The sequence below is a fragment of the Pseudophryne corroboree genome, chromosome 3, assembly GCF_028390025.1.
Source record: "Pseudophryne corroboree isolate aPseCor3 chromosome 3, aPseCor3.hap2, whole genome shotgun sequence".
Lineage (NCBI taxonomy): Eukaryota > Metazoa > Chordata > Amphibia > Anura > Myobatrachidae > Pseudophryne > Pseudophryne corroboree.
The window spans coordinates 167984929-168001965 of record NC_086446.1 but is presented as its reverse complement, the minus strand read 5'-3'; the positions used below and the strand labels follow the sequence as shown (position 1 = coordinate 168001965).

The 17037-nt window shown below is 45.2% G+C and overlaps 1 protein-coding gene across 1 annotated transcript in view; it reads right to left on the bottom strand.

The window, feature by feature from the left end:
• The window catches only part of SLC43A1 (solute carrier family 43 member 1), a 228194-nt gene that overhangs the window by 67555 nt on the left and 143602 nt on the right, over positions 1-17037 (bottom strand). The window contains exons 11-12 of the mRNA XM_063958575.1: positions 7870-7975; positions 5556-5664 (exon numbers count right to left, since the gene is read on the bottom strand). Coding sequence (XP_063814645.1) covers positions 5556-5664; positions 7870-7975 — 215 coding nt within the window. The remainder of the gene's footprint in view (positions 1-5555; positions 5665-7869; positions 7976-17037) is intronic.

Here is a 17037-nt window from a genome sequence, read left to right as displayed (position 1 = left end):
TTTAATGGAGAATATTTTGTTCCATTTAACTACGGCTGGGAAATACTCCTTTAACTGTAAACTTATTCTTTTTACATTGTCTTTGTTGTACACTTCTGTAAGAGGTACATCCTGATCTAATCCACAGTCAGCCAAAAATTGAGCTGCGTCAACATTGGAGGGTAAACATGCTCTCAGCAATATCTGCCAGTCTTTGTTGTTGGGCTCTACAGTGTTACCTAGGTCTCTGATGTATTTTTGGCTGGCAACTAAGTCTTTTCTAGGGTCAGGGAATTCAGACACTATGGTCCTTAATTCCATTCGGGAAAATGGGCTATACATGGCAATGTTCCTAACAGGAGTGACTCCTGAAGTGTCTGTTTTCCCATTTGGAACTACTATTACCTTAACAGGATTAACTCTAACAACCTCATTCTGTGTAGATTCTACAGGCTGTGGTGAAATAGTTTCAGCATAGTGTATGGTGCCGTACTTACCCGTTGATACGACCTCACCTATCCCTCCGCTAAGGGCCTTTGTTACTAATCTCGGGGGTGGAGCTGTGCCTACTGTGGTCTCTGCTATGGTGGCTGCTAGAGAGAGCGCTGAAATTGTTGCCGATTCGTCCTCTTGATCACACTCCTGAGGAAAGTTCAAAACAGGGTACAACTTGCACGGGTTAATACTTGCGTTGGTTAATTGGTTAACATTATCTTTAACATTTACACAGTTGCTAAGTGTTTGTGTGTTACACCTTAGTGCGTCATTCTCCGCAACCAATTTCTCTCCTGATATGTATGGTGGCGGTGGGGCCGTGGCTATCAGTTTTCTGATCGAGCCAGATCCCGCCGCCTGAGCCAATCCTCTCTGTATGTCACCCTCCTGTTGCCACAACTGCAAATAATCATAATGCTTGATTCGTCTCTTTGCTGATTTAATGAGACATATCCTTCTCCTTAAATTCGTTAACACTTCTGTGCTGAAGCTACCTACTCTTGGGAATTTCTCCCCGTCATGTACCGTCATTCTCTCCCATTCATCACATAAAGCTTCTGTGTGACTTCCGTATTTCTCACACATTACGTACCTTGCCGACCCGACTGGTCGGTTCACTGAATCAACCCGAACCGAGGTTGATCGCCCCCTACCTGAACAAGTGGCCCCCATAGTTTGAAGGTGTTGCTTTATTCAGCCAACCCTTACGCAAACCAAAATGTTCAAAATAGGCTGACGGTGGCGGTTTACCGAGTACTCCACTCACTCGCCCACGCCGACCAATACGACCTGATCACACTGATATAGTGCTGGCGTACTCGACCCAGGGCCCCTGCGACCTGAACCTCTATTTACTGGAACCTGCGAGGGTTATCCGAAGAACACTTACTCTTTCCAGTAACTATTGGTTGTTGGATAGTTCCTGAGTGAGCAGCGAACCTCCCTTAAAATAAAAAAAATTACACAAATCACGTTAGAATGTACAAATAGCGTTTATGACCTTCGTACACAAATAGTACTGGTCAGGTTTACTAATGCACACAATTACGTGCGGTACAATCGTTCAGCACATAAGCAACTAATCTTATGTACGGAGCGACCAGTGTAATCGAAAATTACGGCTGCGAATTCCTTCAGCCAGAGCTTGTATGGCCTATATGGGTGTTGCACCAACCCTTTCTTGGTGTTGTGCCTGTGGACTGTATAGCGGACTTCCTTGTCTGCTGTACCTGAACCTGCTGGTCTGCTATGACCTCCTGGTCTGTTACAGTATGACCTCCTGGTCTGCTACACTCTAATGCTCAAATTGTATGTTTTAACCAGGGATGCCTCCCTAGCCACCATGTACGTCACTTACACGCATGTACCTCACGAGAACTCGACTTTTCTTGCGGTTCAACCTCAAAAATTGTAAAAACAAACACTCACTCACCACATATACACTTTTGTTTCTATTTCTATTTCTGCGCAGAAATTTTCTTTAGACCAGATGTGTTACCAATTAGGAGAAGGATCTGTTAATTTAAATTTCGAATGTTAAAATAGATTTGCGCGATTTATCGCCTTGCGTTATTTACCGCGTTGCGCTATTTATCGCGTTGAAAAAAAAATTAACACTTGTGATTTGAGTTACGTGGGCGTACCCGTACGCTCCGTTGCGTAATATACGCTGCGTGCGTCGGCCCTTGGGTTGCGTACGCGAGTCTCAGTCCTTTGTTAGAGACACGTGTACGCAAAGCAAAGATCCACCGTAACACAATTTTATACGTTTATCAATGTAGATGATCCTTTATCATCTACCGCGCACCACACTGACTTCGCCTGGTCTCTCAGGCACAGCTGCGTTTGTCTATACTTTAACTATATTACCTTTTTACTCTTAAACTATAAAATTGCAGCAAATCTCTCTTAGCACGTTTATCAACTATAAAACTGGCAAACAGGAGAGTGATATACGAAAATACACAAATGAAAAAAAGAAATGCAGATATATATGTGTGCGTGCGTGTGTACGCAAGACAGAAAAATAAACAGGTTTAAAAGAGACTAGCGTGTTGTTCTTACCTCCGGTTCCCGGATTCCTTCAGCACCCTTTACTAAGAGAAGCAGACGCTTATCCAAACAGCACTACGAGGAATATGATCTCCCGCCCTTTGCTGCTGGATAATGTCTGCTCTACGTATGAAGTACCGTAAGGGTACGCACGTTGCGTAACAATCGCTTAGCCGTAGTCGAGACGCTCAAGCGTCACGTTTGCTCACGGCCAAGAGATCACAGGCAGGCACGCTATTGGCTGCCGACTAACGTAATGATTCGCTATAGCGTAGCGGACGCTCGGGACCACGAGGAGATCACCAGCGGCGCTGACGCTCACAATGTTAAACCTTTAAATCTAAACCATAAACAGTGTATTGTGCAATAAAACCTTAGTGTAATGATAGAGTGTAAATGCAGCACAGTGTAACCTTATTAACTTAAAAGCTGTTTGAGCGTCACCGACGCACTGAGAATACTTAACACTATAAGAAATACACAGATACCTGGGCTTAGGGTCCAACGCCTAATATATATATTCTGAATGATATACTTGCAAAAGAATTAATACAAATACAAATCATACACTACAATATAACATAGACTACCTAACCAGATAACTACACAGGAAATATAATACAATTACTATTTAAGGGAAAATAAGAGAGAAAGAGAAGAGAGAGAGAAAGAGAAATTGGCCCACAATAACAAGATGATCAATATAGTTGCGGAGAAAAACTTACGCACAAAGGAAACGATCGCATGCGCCTCTGGACATCCAGCTCCCGATTTTCAGCAATGATAACCGTTGAAGAGTGAGAGCTGGATGTGATCGGCCTGTCTATTTATGCCCCACACACAATGCAATTCAATGGTCCCTACAATCTCATTGTTCATTGGACACAGGAATTCCTCCTCGCATTATAACAAAAGGTCATAGGTTGATTCATACAGGTGGGCCGTGACTATTTCCAACAGCTCAGGTGGGAGGGAAACTGGGTTTCCCGCCGCATGGATAAGTAAGTGCAAATACAGTAAATGTTCATAAACTTTTTATGTCCATAACTATTCGCACGAGCGATTAATCCGCTTCAAACCAACACCGGAATATTGCTAATTAAATACTCTTCCGATGGGTACTAAACACCACTGTATTACTCCTGTCTGACCCTTCGTATCAAACAAAGAGGGATTTCTCTGTTCACGAACATTCTATATTAACCAAACTTTCAGAATCTATCAAAGGGACCATGATCTACAAAATACATTATATAGTGAAAATATGTAATGATTGAGTCGCACGCTACGATCACATAAACTCTACCGTAAATACGCATACCGTGCGCCTGCGGGTGCCCGCGACTGTGAGTATGCGCACGTACGGGAGAGCGTACGTATGCGCAGCACGGACCTGTGTGAGGTGCAAATATGGTAGTGTGCATAGAGATATTTTTCTGACTTTGACAGAATAATACAAAGAAGATATTTCTAACAAATATATATATTATTATTGTGTTGTCTGTCCGTCTCTCCTTGCTGATCATAGTTCCTGGTTGCAGCGTGAGCCCTTGTGTCTAGGTTCTAGTGCTAGACGTGAATTCCTTTGTCTGGTTATTCTTCTACTGTCCTCTACAGTATTCCTGTGCCCAGTTCGGTGTCTGTTGCATAATCATCAGCATCCAACTCTGCAGTATTCATGTGTCCAGCCCTGTGTCAGTACATAATTATCAGCATCCTATCTGTGTCAGTTGCATTATCTGTATTGGTGCTTATAGTACTATTTGTCTTCTTGCTATACAGTCTTGTGTTTCCTCAGTTATCTATCTCTCCTGCATACCCTCAATACCCCCACTGCCAGTTACTCTGTCTCTTTGTTGTTTTGGCTAACTTCTTTCTATAGTGTTTGTCTGTTTATGTACATAATGTACTCTCCTCGCCCAAAAGCTGGGAGAGTTCTGTGTTTAAGTGTGTATTGCTTGTTGTCCAGTCTCTTGTCTTAGAGCATCTCCTATACTCTCTTTTGGTCTTTCCCTCCATCGGCATTGACCCAGGTCACTCTGAGGTTAAGCTTGCAATACCACCAGTTGCGTAACTCCTGGTAGCATCCCAGTACCGGTAGGCACATCATGCCTTAAGGGAAAAGTGGATATTATAGGCTAGAAGACCTGCTGTTGAGTTCTGTGAGTCTTAACCTGGGGGTGTACAAGGGTCACTGCCCAGAAGACCTCCGTGAGCTCTGCCCTCCTTGGAAGGAGAACCGTCGCTAGCTGTAACAACACGTTAGTATGACAGGAAAGGCTCTGCCTCACTCCACCGCACGTCACTGCTAGACTGTATAGGGGTAATTCCCCTTTCTGCCAATGCTGGGGTTGTTGGAATTTGCGGAATTGTCAATTCTGACCAAAGATTGGTTGGGATCGGCAAGTAAGGAATTTTTTACATGTTGAATTTCCCCAATTCCTTGACTGATCAACAACCATAGATGTTCGTTCTAGATGATCACCATCAATGAATCAGATCGCTGATCAGCATAACGGGGTATAAGGCAATAGCTGTTTGGCCAGCATATGCCTTTTTCACCTGATTGAATTGTTTTTCTACATGTGGGCAATTATTTCTTCTGCATGCAGCTTCGTCAACAGAGATTGTCCAGTCTCCAATATTAGGGGGGGTTGTCCACACATTGTGTGGTTGGCTGCAGCTGGTAAGGGGCAATCTGCTGAAAAGTGCTGCAGAAATATTAGGAGCCAGCTGGACATTAACCCTCCATGTACTTGTGCTCAAGCAGAGAGGAGCGATCAGCTCAAGTTACTATTAATTTACTAGATGCCAAAACCTGACTAACAGAGCACATTTCAGTTTCTAGGACTATCGTTGCTCAAACAAAAACTAATTAAAGCGTGAATGCCAAATTCACTGTTATATTAGTACTCAGAATATGGTAACATTGACTCCTACTATCTAGCATAGCAATAAAACAAATCTCACTGTGCAGAATAATATATACTGTACATAGGTATTGGTTAGTTATTTCCATAGCCTCTTACCTGTAATGGGAGGTTGCTAATAAGGCAAGTAACCCCAAAGCCAATTAGTAAGATATTTGTGAAGACAAATGCCCTGGTAGCATTGGATAGTTTCTGCACAGTCTTAGACCTTGACAGAAGAGAAAAGTTGCATGTAGTTTTGAGGGGTTATGTTTTTTTAACATGTTTTAGAGATGAGGACATTTTCAAAACTGTTCCATAAAACATTTACCTCACTATGCCTTTTGCATTTTGCCGTAATTGTCTCCAGTCCTACCTACTGTAACTCTCTTTCCTCTACAAAATTTGAATTTATAAGGAAAGCATTCTACGGAATGACAAAGCAAAAGTGGCACTTGAAGATTGTATCACAAGAATTTCTTAGTCTCTGCAAAATGGTCATTAAAAAGAAACTTCAATTCCTAATGACTGTCATCCACATAACACTTGATTTAAATGTTACTCATCTGTAATCTGTATCCCCTCTCTTCATTGCCACGGGTCCTACCATTGATTCAATGACAGTCAACTAACTGAGAAGAGAAATTCATCAGATGCTAGTATCTTATACACAAATCTGGGCTCTGGGTTATAAGCTTTTTTGATCTACATTCCTCTCTCTTCTTTACTGACCCTCGTTTATACCAATAACATTCATAGGTAATACTGATTGATTGATTGATTGATTGATTGATTGAATGAAATGAGACCTATTCATCAGGCAGTCTATTACCTGAAAAAACAGCTGGCCTCTATTATGAGTTGAAGAGAAGACCATATATTTTCAAGATGCTGTTTCAATGACTAGTCTAATTCTGTCCTAGGATCCTGCCAATAGCCTCTCTTTTATACTGTCTGACAGTTGGTTTAGCAGCTGTCAATGTCTTCTGGATGATCTATCTGTTCTGCATATGCTGCTTGTCAAAATTCAAGGTATATTACACAGGCACTTAAACATTTCAGCCTTTCCATCACCAATTGTAGAATTTACACACCAATGACTACTGATTTAAGTAGGGCAGACGTATCAGAACTTACAGAGAGATAAAGTTGTAGAAGTTGCCCATAGCAATCAATCAGCTTCTAGCACAGGGGGTCACTCCGAGTTGATCGCACGTAGCAACTTTTTTCTGCTCGTGCGATCAACTTGACGCCGCCTATGGGGGAATTGTATTTTAGCATAGCAGGGCTGCAATCGCTTGTGCAACCCTGCTATGCTAAAAAAGTTTTGTGCAGAACAAGGCTAGCCCTGCATTTACTTACCCTGTGCGATCGATCCAGCGATGAAGGTCCCGGATTTGACGTCAGACATCCGCCCTCCAAACGCCTGGACACGCCTGCGTTCGGATCTCCACGCCTGTAAAACGGTGAGTAGACGCTCCGGGACACCTCCCCGCTGTCAATATTCTTGCGATCGTGGTAGCGATCACTTTATTCTTTATTCTGGCTGCTGCTTCGCCGGGAAACGATGCGTGTGCGCAATGCGGCCGCCGCGCATGCGCAGTTCCGACCCGTTCGCACCGCAGCGATGAACCGCTGCGTGCGAACGGGTCAGAATGACACCCACAATCTATAAAATGAGAGTTAGAAGATGTCCCGTGCACACTGTGGCTGCTGATCCCTGGGTATGGAAGCCAGCACATAAATTTACAACTTTGCATGTATGTTTAATTATATGTGCTGGTCGGCTCCCCCTGCAGACTTTGGTCAGCGCTGCAGCCCTGGGGCCAGGGGCAACAGCTACCGCCGCTGGTTAAGAGTGAATGTGTCTATTTGTTACCTATGGAATTACCAGATAGCTCAATAGTATGCAGTTTGAGCAAGCTTGCTCTTTTCTCTGGTGGTATTTCCTATGTTTTGCCAGACCACAGCTTAATAAATTAAATTATTTGATTTCTCTGTTAGTTTTGCCTTATATAAATCAAGCCTCATTAAAACAGGCCAAATATAAGTACAACATTTTTTTTTTATTTGACCAAATCACTTCTTAAAAAATTCTACCCATGGAGTTTCCTTACCTGTGCCTCTGTGGGGCTTTACCACTTTTCTGACATGTGGTTTATGTGACATCACAATTGTAAGATTGTGGATTGACATTAGATATGTTGCACTATGTGACCAAACAGATTTTAGGTATGATTTTTTTTTCATGTATTAGATAAATTGTAGTTAGAATCTGATTGGTTGCTATGGGCAACATCTCCATGTGTCCCCTTTAGAAGGTTAAATAAATCTCACCCCTAATACCTACATAAATCCTACATAAATCTTTTCATAATACATTATCATCTTTTCTTTATTAGACGCTTTTATCGATCATTTTATTTTATCTCACCCTTCATTGCTCTCTTTCATCCTCCAGTCCATGACAAATCCAATGAAGGGGCAGGTGAACAGGCAGAGCAGTTGTAATGCCCCAAACACTGATGAATATAAACCCACTGCAAAAAGAGAAAAATAAAATAGACGTTATACATCCTTGTGGTGTGTGAAGCAGATGAGAGCACAGGAACGTCAATTAATGACTTGTTAATGTTGGCACTAGTATAAAGACTGGATCACTGACCTCACTATTATCTTGGCACAAAAGCAATTCTCATTTGTATGCTGAATAGTTCATAAACTGAATACATAAGTGTAACAAATGTATAATACATTGTTTGATATCTTAGCAGTCTATATACAAAGAGCCATCCAAAAAAAAAATCTGTTAATTGACTGCCATAGCTGCTATTCATACAGGTTGAGTCTCCCTTATCCAAAATTTTTGGGACTAGTAGTATTTTGGATATCAGATTTTTCCGTATTTTGGAATAATTGCATACCATAATGAGATATCATGGGACCCAAGTCTAAGCACAGAATTCATTTATGTTTCATATATACCTTATACACACAGCCTGAAGGTCATTTTAGCCAATATTTATAATAACTTTGTGCATTAAACAAAGTGTGTCTACATTCACACAATTCATTTATGTTTCATATACACCTTATACACACAGCCTGAAGGTCATTTAATACAATATTGTTAATAACTTTGTGTATTAAACAAAGTTTTGTGTACACTGAGCCATCAGAAGACAAAGGTTTCACTATCTCACTCTCACTCAAAAAAGTCTGTATTTCGGAATATTTGGATATGGGATACTCAACCTGTAGTTGTATTAGCAAGGCAATTTGCCCATACCTCCCAACTGTCCCGATTTTGGCGAGACAGTCCCGTTTTTCATGGTCTGTCCTGCTGTCCCACACGCGGGCTGCAGTGTCCCGCAGTAAGGGGGGAAACAGTTGGTAGATACCCCTGTCACTCGCTGCTCTGAGCAGAGCAGCAGTGAAAAGAAGGTCTATTCCCTGACAGAGGGGGACAGGGGGTCCCTGGCCATGAGCCTACAGTGACTAAAACGGGGGCGTGGCTTGCAATTTCAGCACTTGCTGTGAGGCCACACCCCCTTGCCACCCAGCCCCACCCCCTAATTTTGGGCGCGCACCTTAATGTCCCTCTTTGACTAACACTGATGTTGGTAGGTATGATTTACCATTGAAGTGATAATAGAGCAGAGGATTTGATAGAAGGCTGTCCAGATGATGACTTTGCCCCCTTAAAACAAAGGTGTTTGCAGGGCCGGCGCTACCATTAGGCAGCTTTAGGCAGCTGCCTATGGGCGCTGGCCACTGGAGGGCGGCATGCTCCAATTAAATAAATTTTACAAAAAAATAAAATATTTTGATAAGTAAGCCCAGACCAGGGGCGGCCGCGGCGAGGGTCTAGCCTGCCACAGCCGTCAGTCACCTCACCGGCGCCAGTGTATTGATTTCCCTGCTCCATGTCTCTAACAGAAATAGACGGAGCTGCGCGTATGAGAGAGCAGGTCAGGAGACGGGCGCCGCCCACACTGACAGCCTAACACGCATCCTAGGCGCCGTCAGCACGAACATGCCGTGCGCTTGTGCGGCGCCCGTCTACTGACCTGCTCTCTCATACGCGCAGCTCCGTCTATTTCTGTTAGAGACATGGTGCAGGGAAATCAACACACTGGCGTAGGTGAGGTGACTGACGGCTGTGGCAGGCTAGACCGTCGCCGCGGCCGCCCCTGGTCTGGGCTTACTTATCAAAATATTATTATTTTTTGTCAAATATATTTAATTGGAGCATCTGAAAGGCAAGAGAAGTCTCCCTATCCCCTCTCTCCCTGCCGCCCCGCGCCTCCCTATCCCCTCCCTCCCGCCCTGCGTCTCCCTATCCTCTTCCTCCCACGTCTCACTATCCCCTCACTGCCGCCCCCGCGTCTCGCTATCCCCTCCCTCCCCGCGCCTCCCTATCCCCTCCCTCCCTGCCGCCCCGCATCTCCCTATCCTCTCCCTCCCACCCCGCGTCTCACTATCCCCTCACTGCCGCCCCGCGTCTCGCTATCCCCTCCCTCCCCGCCGCCCCGCGCCTCCCTATCCCCTCCCTCCGTCTCCCTATCCTCTCCCTCCGTCTCCCTATCCCCTCCCTCGCACCCCGCGTCTCACTATCCCCTCCCTGCCGCCTCGCGTCTCGCTATCCCCTCCCTCCCTGCCGCCCCGCACCTCCCTATCTCCTCCCTCCCACCCCGCATCTCCCTATCCCCTCCCTCCCTGCCGCCCCGCGCCTCCCTATCCCCTCCCTTCCACCCTGCGTCTCCCTATCCCCTCCCTCCCTGCCGCCCCGCGTCTCCCTATCCCCTCCCTCCCACCCCACGTCTCCCTATCCCCTCCCTTCCTGCCGCCCCGCGCCTCCCGATGTTGGAGTTGCCTACAGCAGCGGCAGCTCCAGAGACAACAGGCAGCGCTGTTACCTCTATTTCCGTGCCCTCAGCATCTCCGGCAGCATCTGCTTCCTCCGGGACTGAGGAACCAGGACCACTAAGGCGAGGGGTGGGGGGAGTTGTGCTTGGTGGCAAGTGTCTGGGCAGCTCACCCCAGATCAATTGGACTGCAGCTCCCCCCCTTGTGATCTGGGGGTGAGCTGCAGTCCACGTGATCTGGGGGTGAGCTGCAGTCCAAGTGATCTGGGGGTGAGCTGCAGTCCAAGTGATCTGGGGGTGAGCTGCAGTCCAAGTGATCTGGGGGTGAGCTGCAGTCCAAGTGATCTGGGCGTGAGCTGCAGTCCAAGTGATCTGGGCGTGAGCTGCAGTCCAAGTGATCTGGGCGTGAGCTGCAGTCCAAGTGATCTGGGCAAGGTCACTTGGACTCCAGCTCACCCCCAGATCACTTGGACGCAGGGACAGGGAAAAATAAATAAAATAAATGTAAAAAAATGATATATTTATATCACAGCTGCCCGCCTCCCACGGCTGACCAGCGCTCACTTCTGCACGCTGCACCGCCATTGAAAGCTGACCACCGCAGACCACAACTGGTGGTGGTCAGAGGGACATCAACGCCTCAGCGAAGAAGGACAGCTTAGTACCGCCGCATCCCCCGCAGACCATGGGCTCATCCGCCACCGACAACCACAGTCCCTTCCGCACCTCCGCTGCACATATCAGGTAATGTTACCCTATGTCCCTGCTGTCACGCTCTCAGTCCCTGCTGTCACTCTCTCAGTCCCTGCTGTCACTCTCTCAGTCCCTGCTGTCACTCTCTCAGTCCTTGCTGTCACTCTCTCAGTCCTTGCTGTCACTCTCTCTCCCTGTCCCTGATTTGTGGGTCATACCGTTTGCTATAATGTGAATTTCGGCTCATACCATGTGCTATAATGTGAATTTCGGCTCATACCATGTGGTAAAATCAGAATTTTGGCTCATACCGTATGCTGTAATGTGAATTTCGGGTCATACCGTGTGCTATAATGTGAATTTCGGCTCATACAGTGTGGTAAAATCTGAAATTTTGGGTCATAGCGTGTTCTGTAACGTGAATTTCGGCTCATACCGTGTGCTGTAATGTGAATTTCGGCTCATACTGTGTAGTAAAATATGAATTTTGGCTCATACTGTGTGCTGTAATGTAAATTTCGGCTCATACTGTGTGCTATAATGTGAATTTCGGCTCATACCGTGTGCTGTAATGTGAATTTCGGCTCATACCGTGTGCTGTAATGTGAATTTCGGCTCATACTGTGTGGTAAAATATGAATTTCGGATCATACCATGTGCTGTAGTGTGAATTTTGGCTCATACCATGTGCTGTAGTGTGAATTTCGGCTCATTCCGTGTGCTGTAATGTGAATTTCTAGATAGTATAAGAATTTCTAGATAGTATAAGGGGTCCTAATACACTGAAGGACACGCCCCCATTTGAGTGTCCACACCCCCTCTTCCGGAGGCGCGCGCATAATTGCAACCTTCACTTTTCCATACCCCCACTTCAAAATGTCCACTTCGACCACTGTGTGTGTGTGTGTGTGTGTGTATATATATATATATAAAATCTCAGTGCCTCCCCAGCCAATGACCTCACCGCACGTCACTGCCACAAAGTTCTAGTTACAACCCTGGTGCCTATCTATAATACTGTATAAAACTACAGACTGCGGTATTATACTATATATGGATGTGGGGCTGGATGCTTTTTAACTTGTGTGCATTTAATATAATATTAGGCAGGTTATCTTTTGCTGTTATTTGGCTGCTTCAGGAGGCTCAACATACTGTTAACACAGCCTCTAGACAACGTGATCACTCCACTGTCCATGCAACAGGGGAAGGGGAGGGCCGGGAGGACGGGGGGGGGGTGTAGGCAGAAATTTTGCCTAGGGTGCCGAGAAACCTTGCACCGGCCCTGGGTGTTTGGAATACGCATGTGTGCCCATTGGGCCAGACACCTGCACTGTGCAAAAATACAATATGTCTCTTGGCGCTTAATACTACAATCAGTTGTATAAAGGCTACCCTAAATGGTCTTTAGTGCCAATTATCAGTCAGCTGCAGAGTGTAGAATTATGCCTGTGTATGCATAAACACTAGTAGAACTCTCCTATTACTATAGGAGATGACACTTAAATAAAGATTTGTTCACTCTGCGCTTATTTAATAAGGTCCATAAGATGATTGAGAACACATGCATGTGTTTTCAGTCATCTTATGGACCTTATTAAATAAGCGCAGAGTGAACAAATCTTTACCTGCACTGTGCAGGCTGCCAGTGAGTGATGTGAAATCTCTCTTTGGTAATACCAGAGGTGGATTGCCCATAGGGTTCACAGGGAAGATTCCCGGTGGGCCGACGCAACCGTGGGGCCTGTTTTGTTTGGTTTGTTTGGTCCTTTTTATAGACATAATGAATAAGATGCAAAATAATTTGCATATATGAAAATGACTTTGCTACAGTCAGTGATTGCAGATGATCTAGTGTATGCTCTGTGTGCCTGCTTGGCTGACATATAAGATTGAGTGAATAGTGATTGGGATAAGCGGTTGGTGTAATAAGCAAGAAAATATATCTTTCTACAGAATTATATAGTTTCCTAAATTCTGAAGGTGTATCATATTATGTGCTCATAATATTTAATTTTATTTCTTTTTAACTTCCCCCTTGATGCTGGACATGCCCACTATCTGGAAAGTCTTGGGGGGAGGGTGCTGCTGCCATGGCTAGACCTTACACCTCTGGTTCTGCCCATGTGGGGCCACTAGTGCAAATTTTTCCAGGGCCGCTTTTTGTTCCCAATCCGCCCCTGGGTAATACCCTAGCATAAAGGGGACGTTAGCTATTGGAGTCAAACTTTTTCAGAGTTTGATAAATTGGATTTGAGGCCTCTAAATCTGTGTGTTTGTACTGTTGAAATGAAAGCCCCGTACACACGTGGAGATGTGAGTTGAGCGATGTAGCACAGACCGCTCAGCACACAGCCCGATGTATGCTGAGCAAGGGGGGGCGGACGGGCACTTACCTCACACAGCAGTGATGTGTGCGATCTACTAGACTTGGCATGCATGCTTGCCAAATCTAGAATCAGCAAATGCTATTGCTATGGGCATACACACAGAGAGATCCGTTCTTATTTCTAAGGAATCTAGTCAGATTGCTTAGAATTTTTGCACGGATGTCTCCGTGTGTACCCCCCTTAAAGGCCCATATACACGGGAGAGATGTGTGCTGAGCGAACCGCTCAGCACACATCTCTCCCGCCACTCAGCACAGCGCGATGTGTGCTGAGCGATGCGGGGGAGAACAGGGGGGGCGCTCATTTCACCCAGCGGGTGAAATGAGCGACGTGCTAGATTGGCCTGCATGCAGGCTCAATCTAGCACCGGCGATAGCGATGCTATCGCTGAGGGGGGTACACACGAGTGATCTGTGCTTAAAATCTAAGCAATCTAGTCAGATTGCTTAGATTTTAAGCATGGATCTCTCCGTGTGTACCCCCCTTAAGACTTAAGAGTCCTAATCACAAATTGTGATAACTACCCCTATAAACCAAATATTTGTACAAAGAAGATCTTAAAATAAGGAAGAACAGCAGGCTGATTATACTAGTTATGATGTCACTGGCAAGTCTGTGTATGAAGTCATGTTTCTGCATGTAAATGTACAGTCTACAGCATGTCTACGTACAGTATATTTTGAAGATTTTTAACACGCAGGCATTCAGATCTAACCTCTGCTTTCTAACCCTTTGTGAACAGTTAACAAAAAAGTTTTTAGTGGGGCTGATTCAGAAGTGGACGCTATAGCTACAACCCCGCTGCATCTTTGTATGCAGTAGTTATGCTAAAATATGCAAAAGCAGCAGGAAGCATCTTGTGTTAAATGATACCCATTGCAGGCTTCTGTGATCCACTGCTAAAGATGCAGCATCAGACATCTGAGTAGCCATTAGGTAACTTTTAGGATGCAACCACTGGCTTTAGCAGGCCCAAAAAGAGCGCGGCCCAACACGCCCCTTTTTTTCTGTGATGCTGCCCTTCGCTGCACACAAATGCCAGCAACATGTCAATCGTGCTGCGGATTTTGGGGCACTGTGAGCAACATCATAGACCCAGATCTACACATGCTCAGATCTAGAAACACTAGAGGTACATAAACATCATGTTTACTTAAATCTCTGAATCAGGCCCAGTGACCCAGTTAAACATTGTATTCACGGGTGAACCTACATGGGGAAATTATCTGCAATGACATCAGTTACAAGCTGATCACAGAATAAAGTTAACAAACACTATGAGGGTCATTCCGACCCGTTCGTTCGCTGCGTTTTAACGCAGCAGAGTGAACGGTCCCTGCTGCGCATGCGCCGGCGCCATAGTGCGCATGCGGGACGGCCGAAGGCCGAAGCAGTTAATTGACTACAATCAATCTGTTTTACAATTAGGAAGCAGAAATGTATCCTCATTGGTAGCAAAGGCAATGCAACATTAATTGTTTTATGTGCTCTAAAGCTGACACTCCTCTATACCCTGGAATACAAGGGGTGGATCTGGAAAATACCCATCTCATCCCATGCAATGTCTTTCCAGCATTAGAATTGTATTATCATCATCAGAGCAAACTATGGGGGTGATTCAGACCTGATCGCTGGGCTGCTAAATTTGTTGTCCTGCGATCAGATAGTCATTGCCCAAGGGGAGTGTATATTTGCCTGTGCAAGTGTGCGATCGCATGTGTAAGCCGAGCTACAAATATCCCTCAGTCATCGGACAGCTGCAAATCCGTTCGCACCTCACTCACCAGCCAATGTTTTTACAGTGTGTTCAGTCTGTGCTCAGCCCAGGACTTACTCCTACAGTGCAATGAGAACAGGCTGATTGTCCCCAGAGCGGAGGTCACACTCCCTCCCTGAAAATGCTTGGGAACACCTGCCTTTTCCTGACACTCCCAGAAAACGGCCTTTTACCACCCACAATTGGCCTCTTCCTGTCAATCAGCATGTAAATGGCTGTGCGACTGAAATTTTCACACCAGTCTGTCGCTGTTCGGCGATGCCCATTGTTGTTTTACGACGTGTATGCGCATTGCGGCGCATATGCATGTGCAGTCTATCAATGATCGCCCACTGCGCGAAAACACACAGCAGCGATCAGGTCTGAATCGGGCCCTATGTCAGGATTATAATTTTTAATTACCAATGTATGCTGAACATTGGCCCTCATTCCGAATTGTTCGCTCGCTAGCTGCTTTTAGCAGCATTGCACACGCTAGGCCGCCGCCCTCTGGGAGTGTATCTTAGCTTAGCAGAAGTGCGAACGAAAGGATCGCAGAGCGGCTACAAAATAATTTTGTGCAGCTTCAGAGTAGCTCCAGACCTACTCAGTGCTTGCGATCACTTCAGACTATTCAGTTCCTGCTTTGACGTCACGAACACGCCCTGCGTTCGGCCAGTCATGCCTACTTTTCACCAGTCACGACTGCGTTTTTATTTGGCACGCCTGCGTTTTTTCACTCACTCCCTGAAAACGGTCAGTTGACACCCAGAAACACCCACTTACTGTCAATCACTCTGCGGTCAGTAGTGTGACTGAAAAGCTTCGCTAGACCTTGTGTGAAACTACATAGTTCGTTGTAAGAGTACGACGTGCATGCGCATTGCGCCGAATACGCATGCACAGAACTGCCGTTTTTTTGCCTCATCGCTGCACTGCAAACGAAAGCAGCTAGCGATCAACTCAGAATGACCACCATTGTCTTCAGAGAAACATGCATAACACAGTTTTGCCATGCCCTAGCAGCAAAACTGTGTCAGGACTGGCATGCTGGGATGTGTACTTCCACAGCAGCTGGTATGCCACATATGGTCTATCCTTGACATAATCTATCACTTTACTTCTAACTGTTCGGCGGGACAGGTTCTTACAGGAGCCCCTGTCCTGGCAAGAAACATTTAGGAAAATTCTATATTTTTTTCTTATTGCTGTAGTATTGTGTGCAGAAATAAAGAATAATATTTAACAGGAAAAATTGGTAAATACGCCCATTAAAGTTTAAAGGGTTTATATATAAAATAACCCCGAAAAGACAGATTTTCTATTACTACAAATCACGTGTACATACAAGTCCTTTTGGAACCATACCCATACATGAACCAATAGAACAGTCTGCTTGTAGAGAACATTACAAATGATCCTAAGAAAAACAGTGGGGGAGGATGAGTCATTGGGATGTGGGCCAAGAGGGACAACTGGACTCTGTATACATGTTAGACTATTTGTCTGTACCTGACTGCACAATCTATTTTTCAAAACTCATTTGTTGTATTTTCAAAGCCTATAACACTACTATACTGTATCAAACACCATCAGGTGACATTCATAAATATATAGTTCTAATGGGGAAATGGGGATCGGTATGAAATACCTACAATCAAAATCCCGACGGTTGATATCCCGACAGCAATTGACCGACTGTCACAATCCCGACAAGGTCAAAATCCCGACATGGACAAAATACCAACATTTAAAATACAAACAAGGTCAAAATACTGACAGAATGCCGACATGAGGTTTTAATTTATTTATTTTTTCGACATAGGTCGACATGTACACCATATAAGTGTGCCGCGTCCCCTCGTATGGCTCGCTGCGCTCGCCATGCTTCGGGC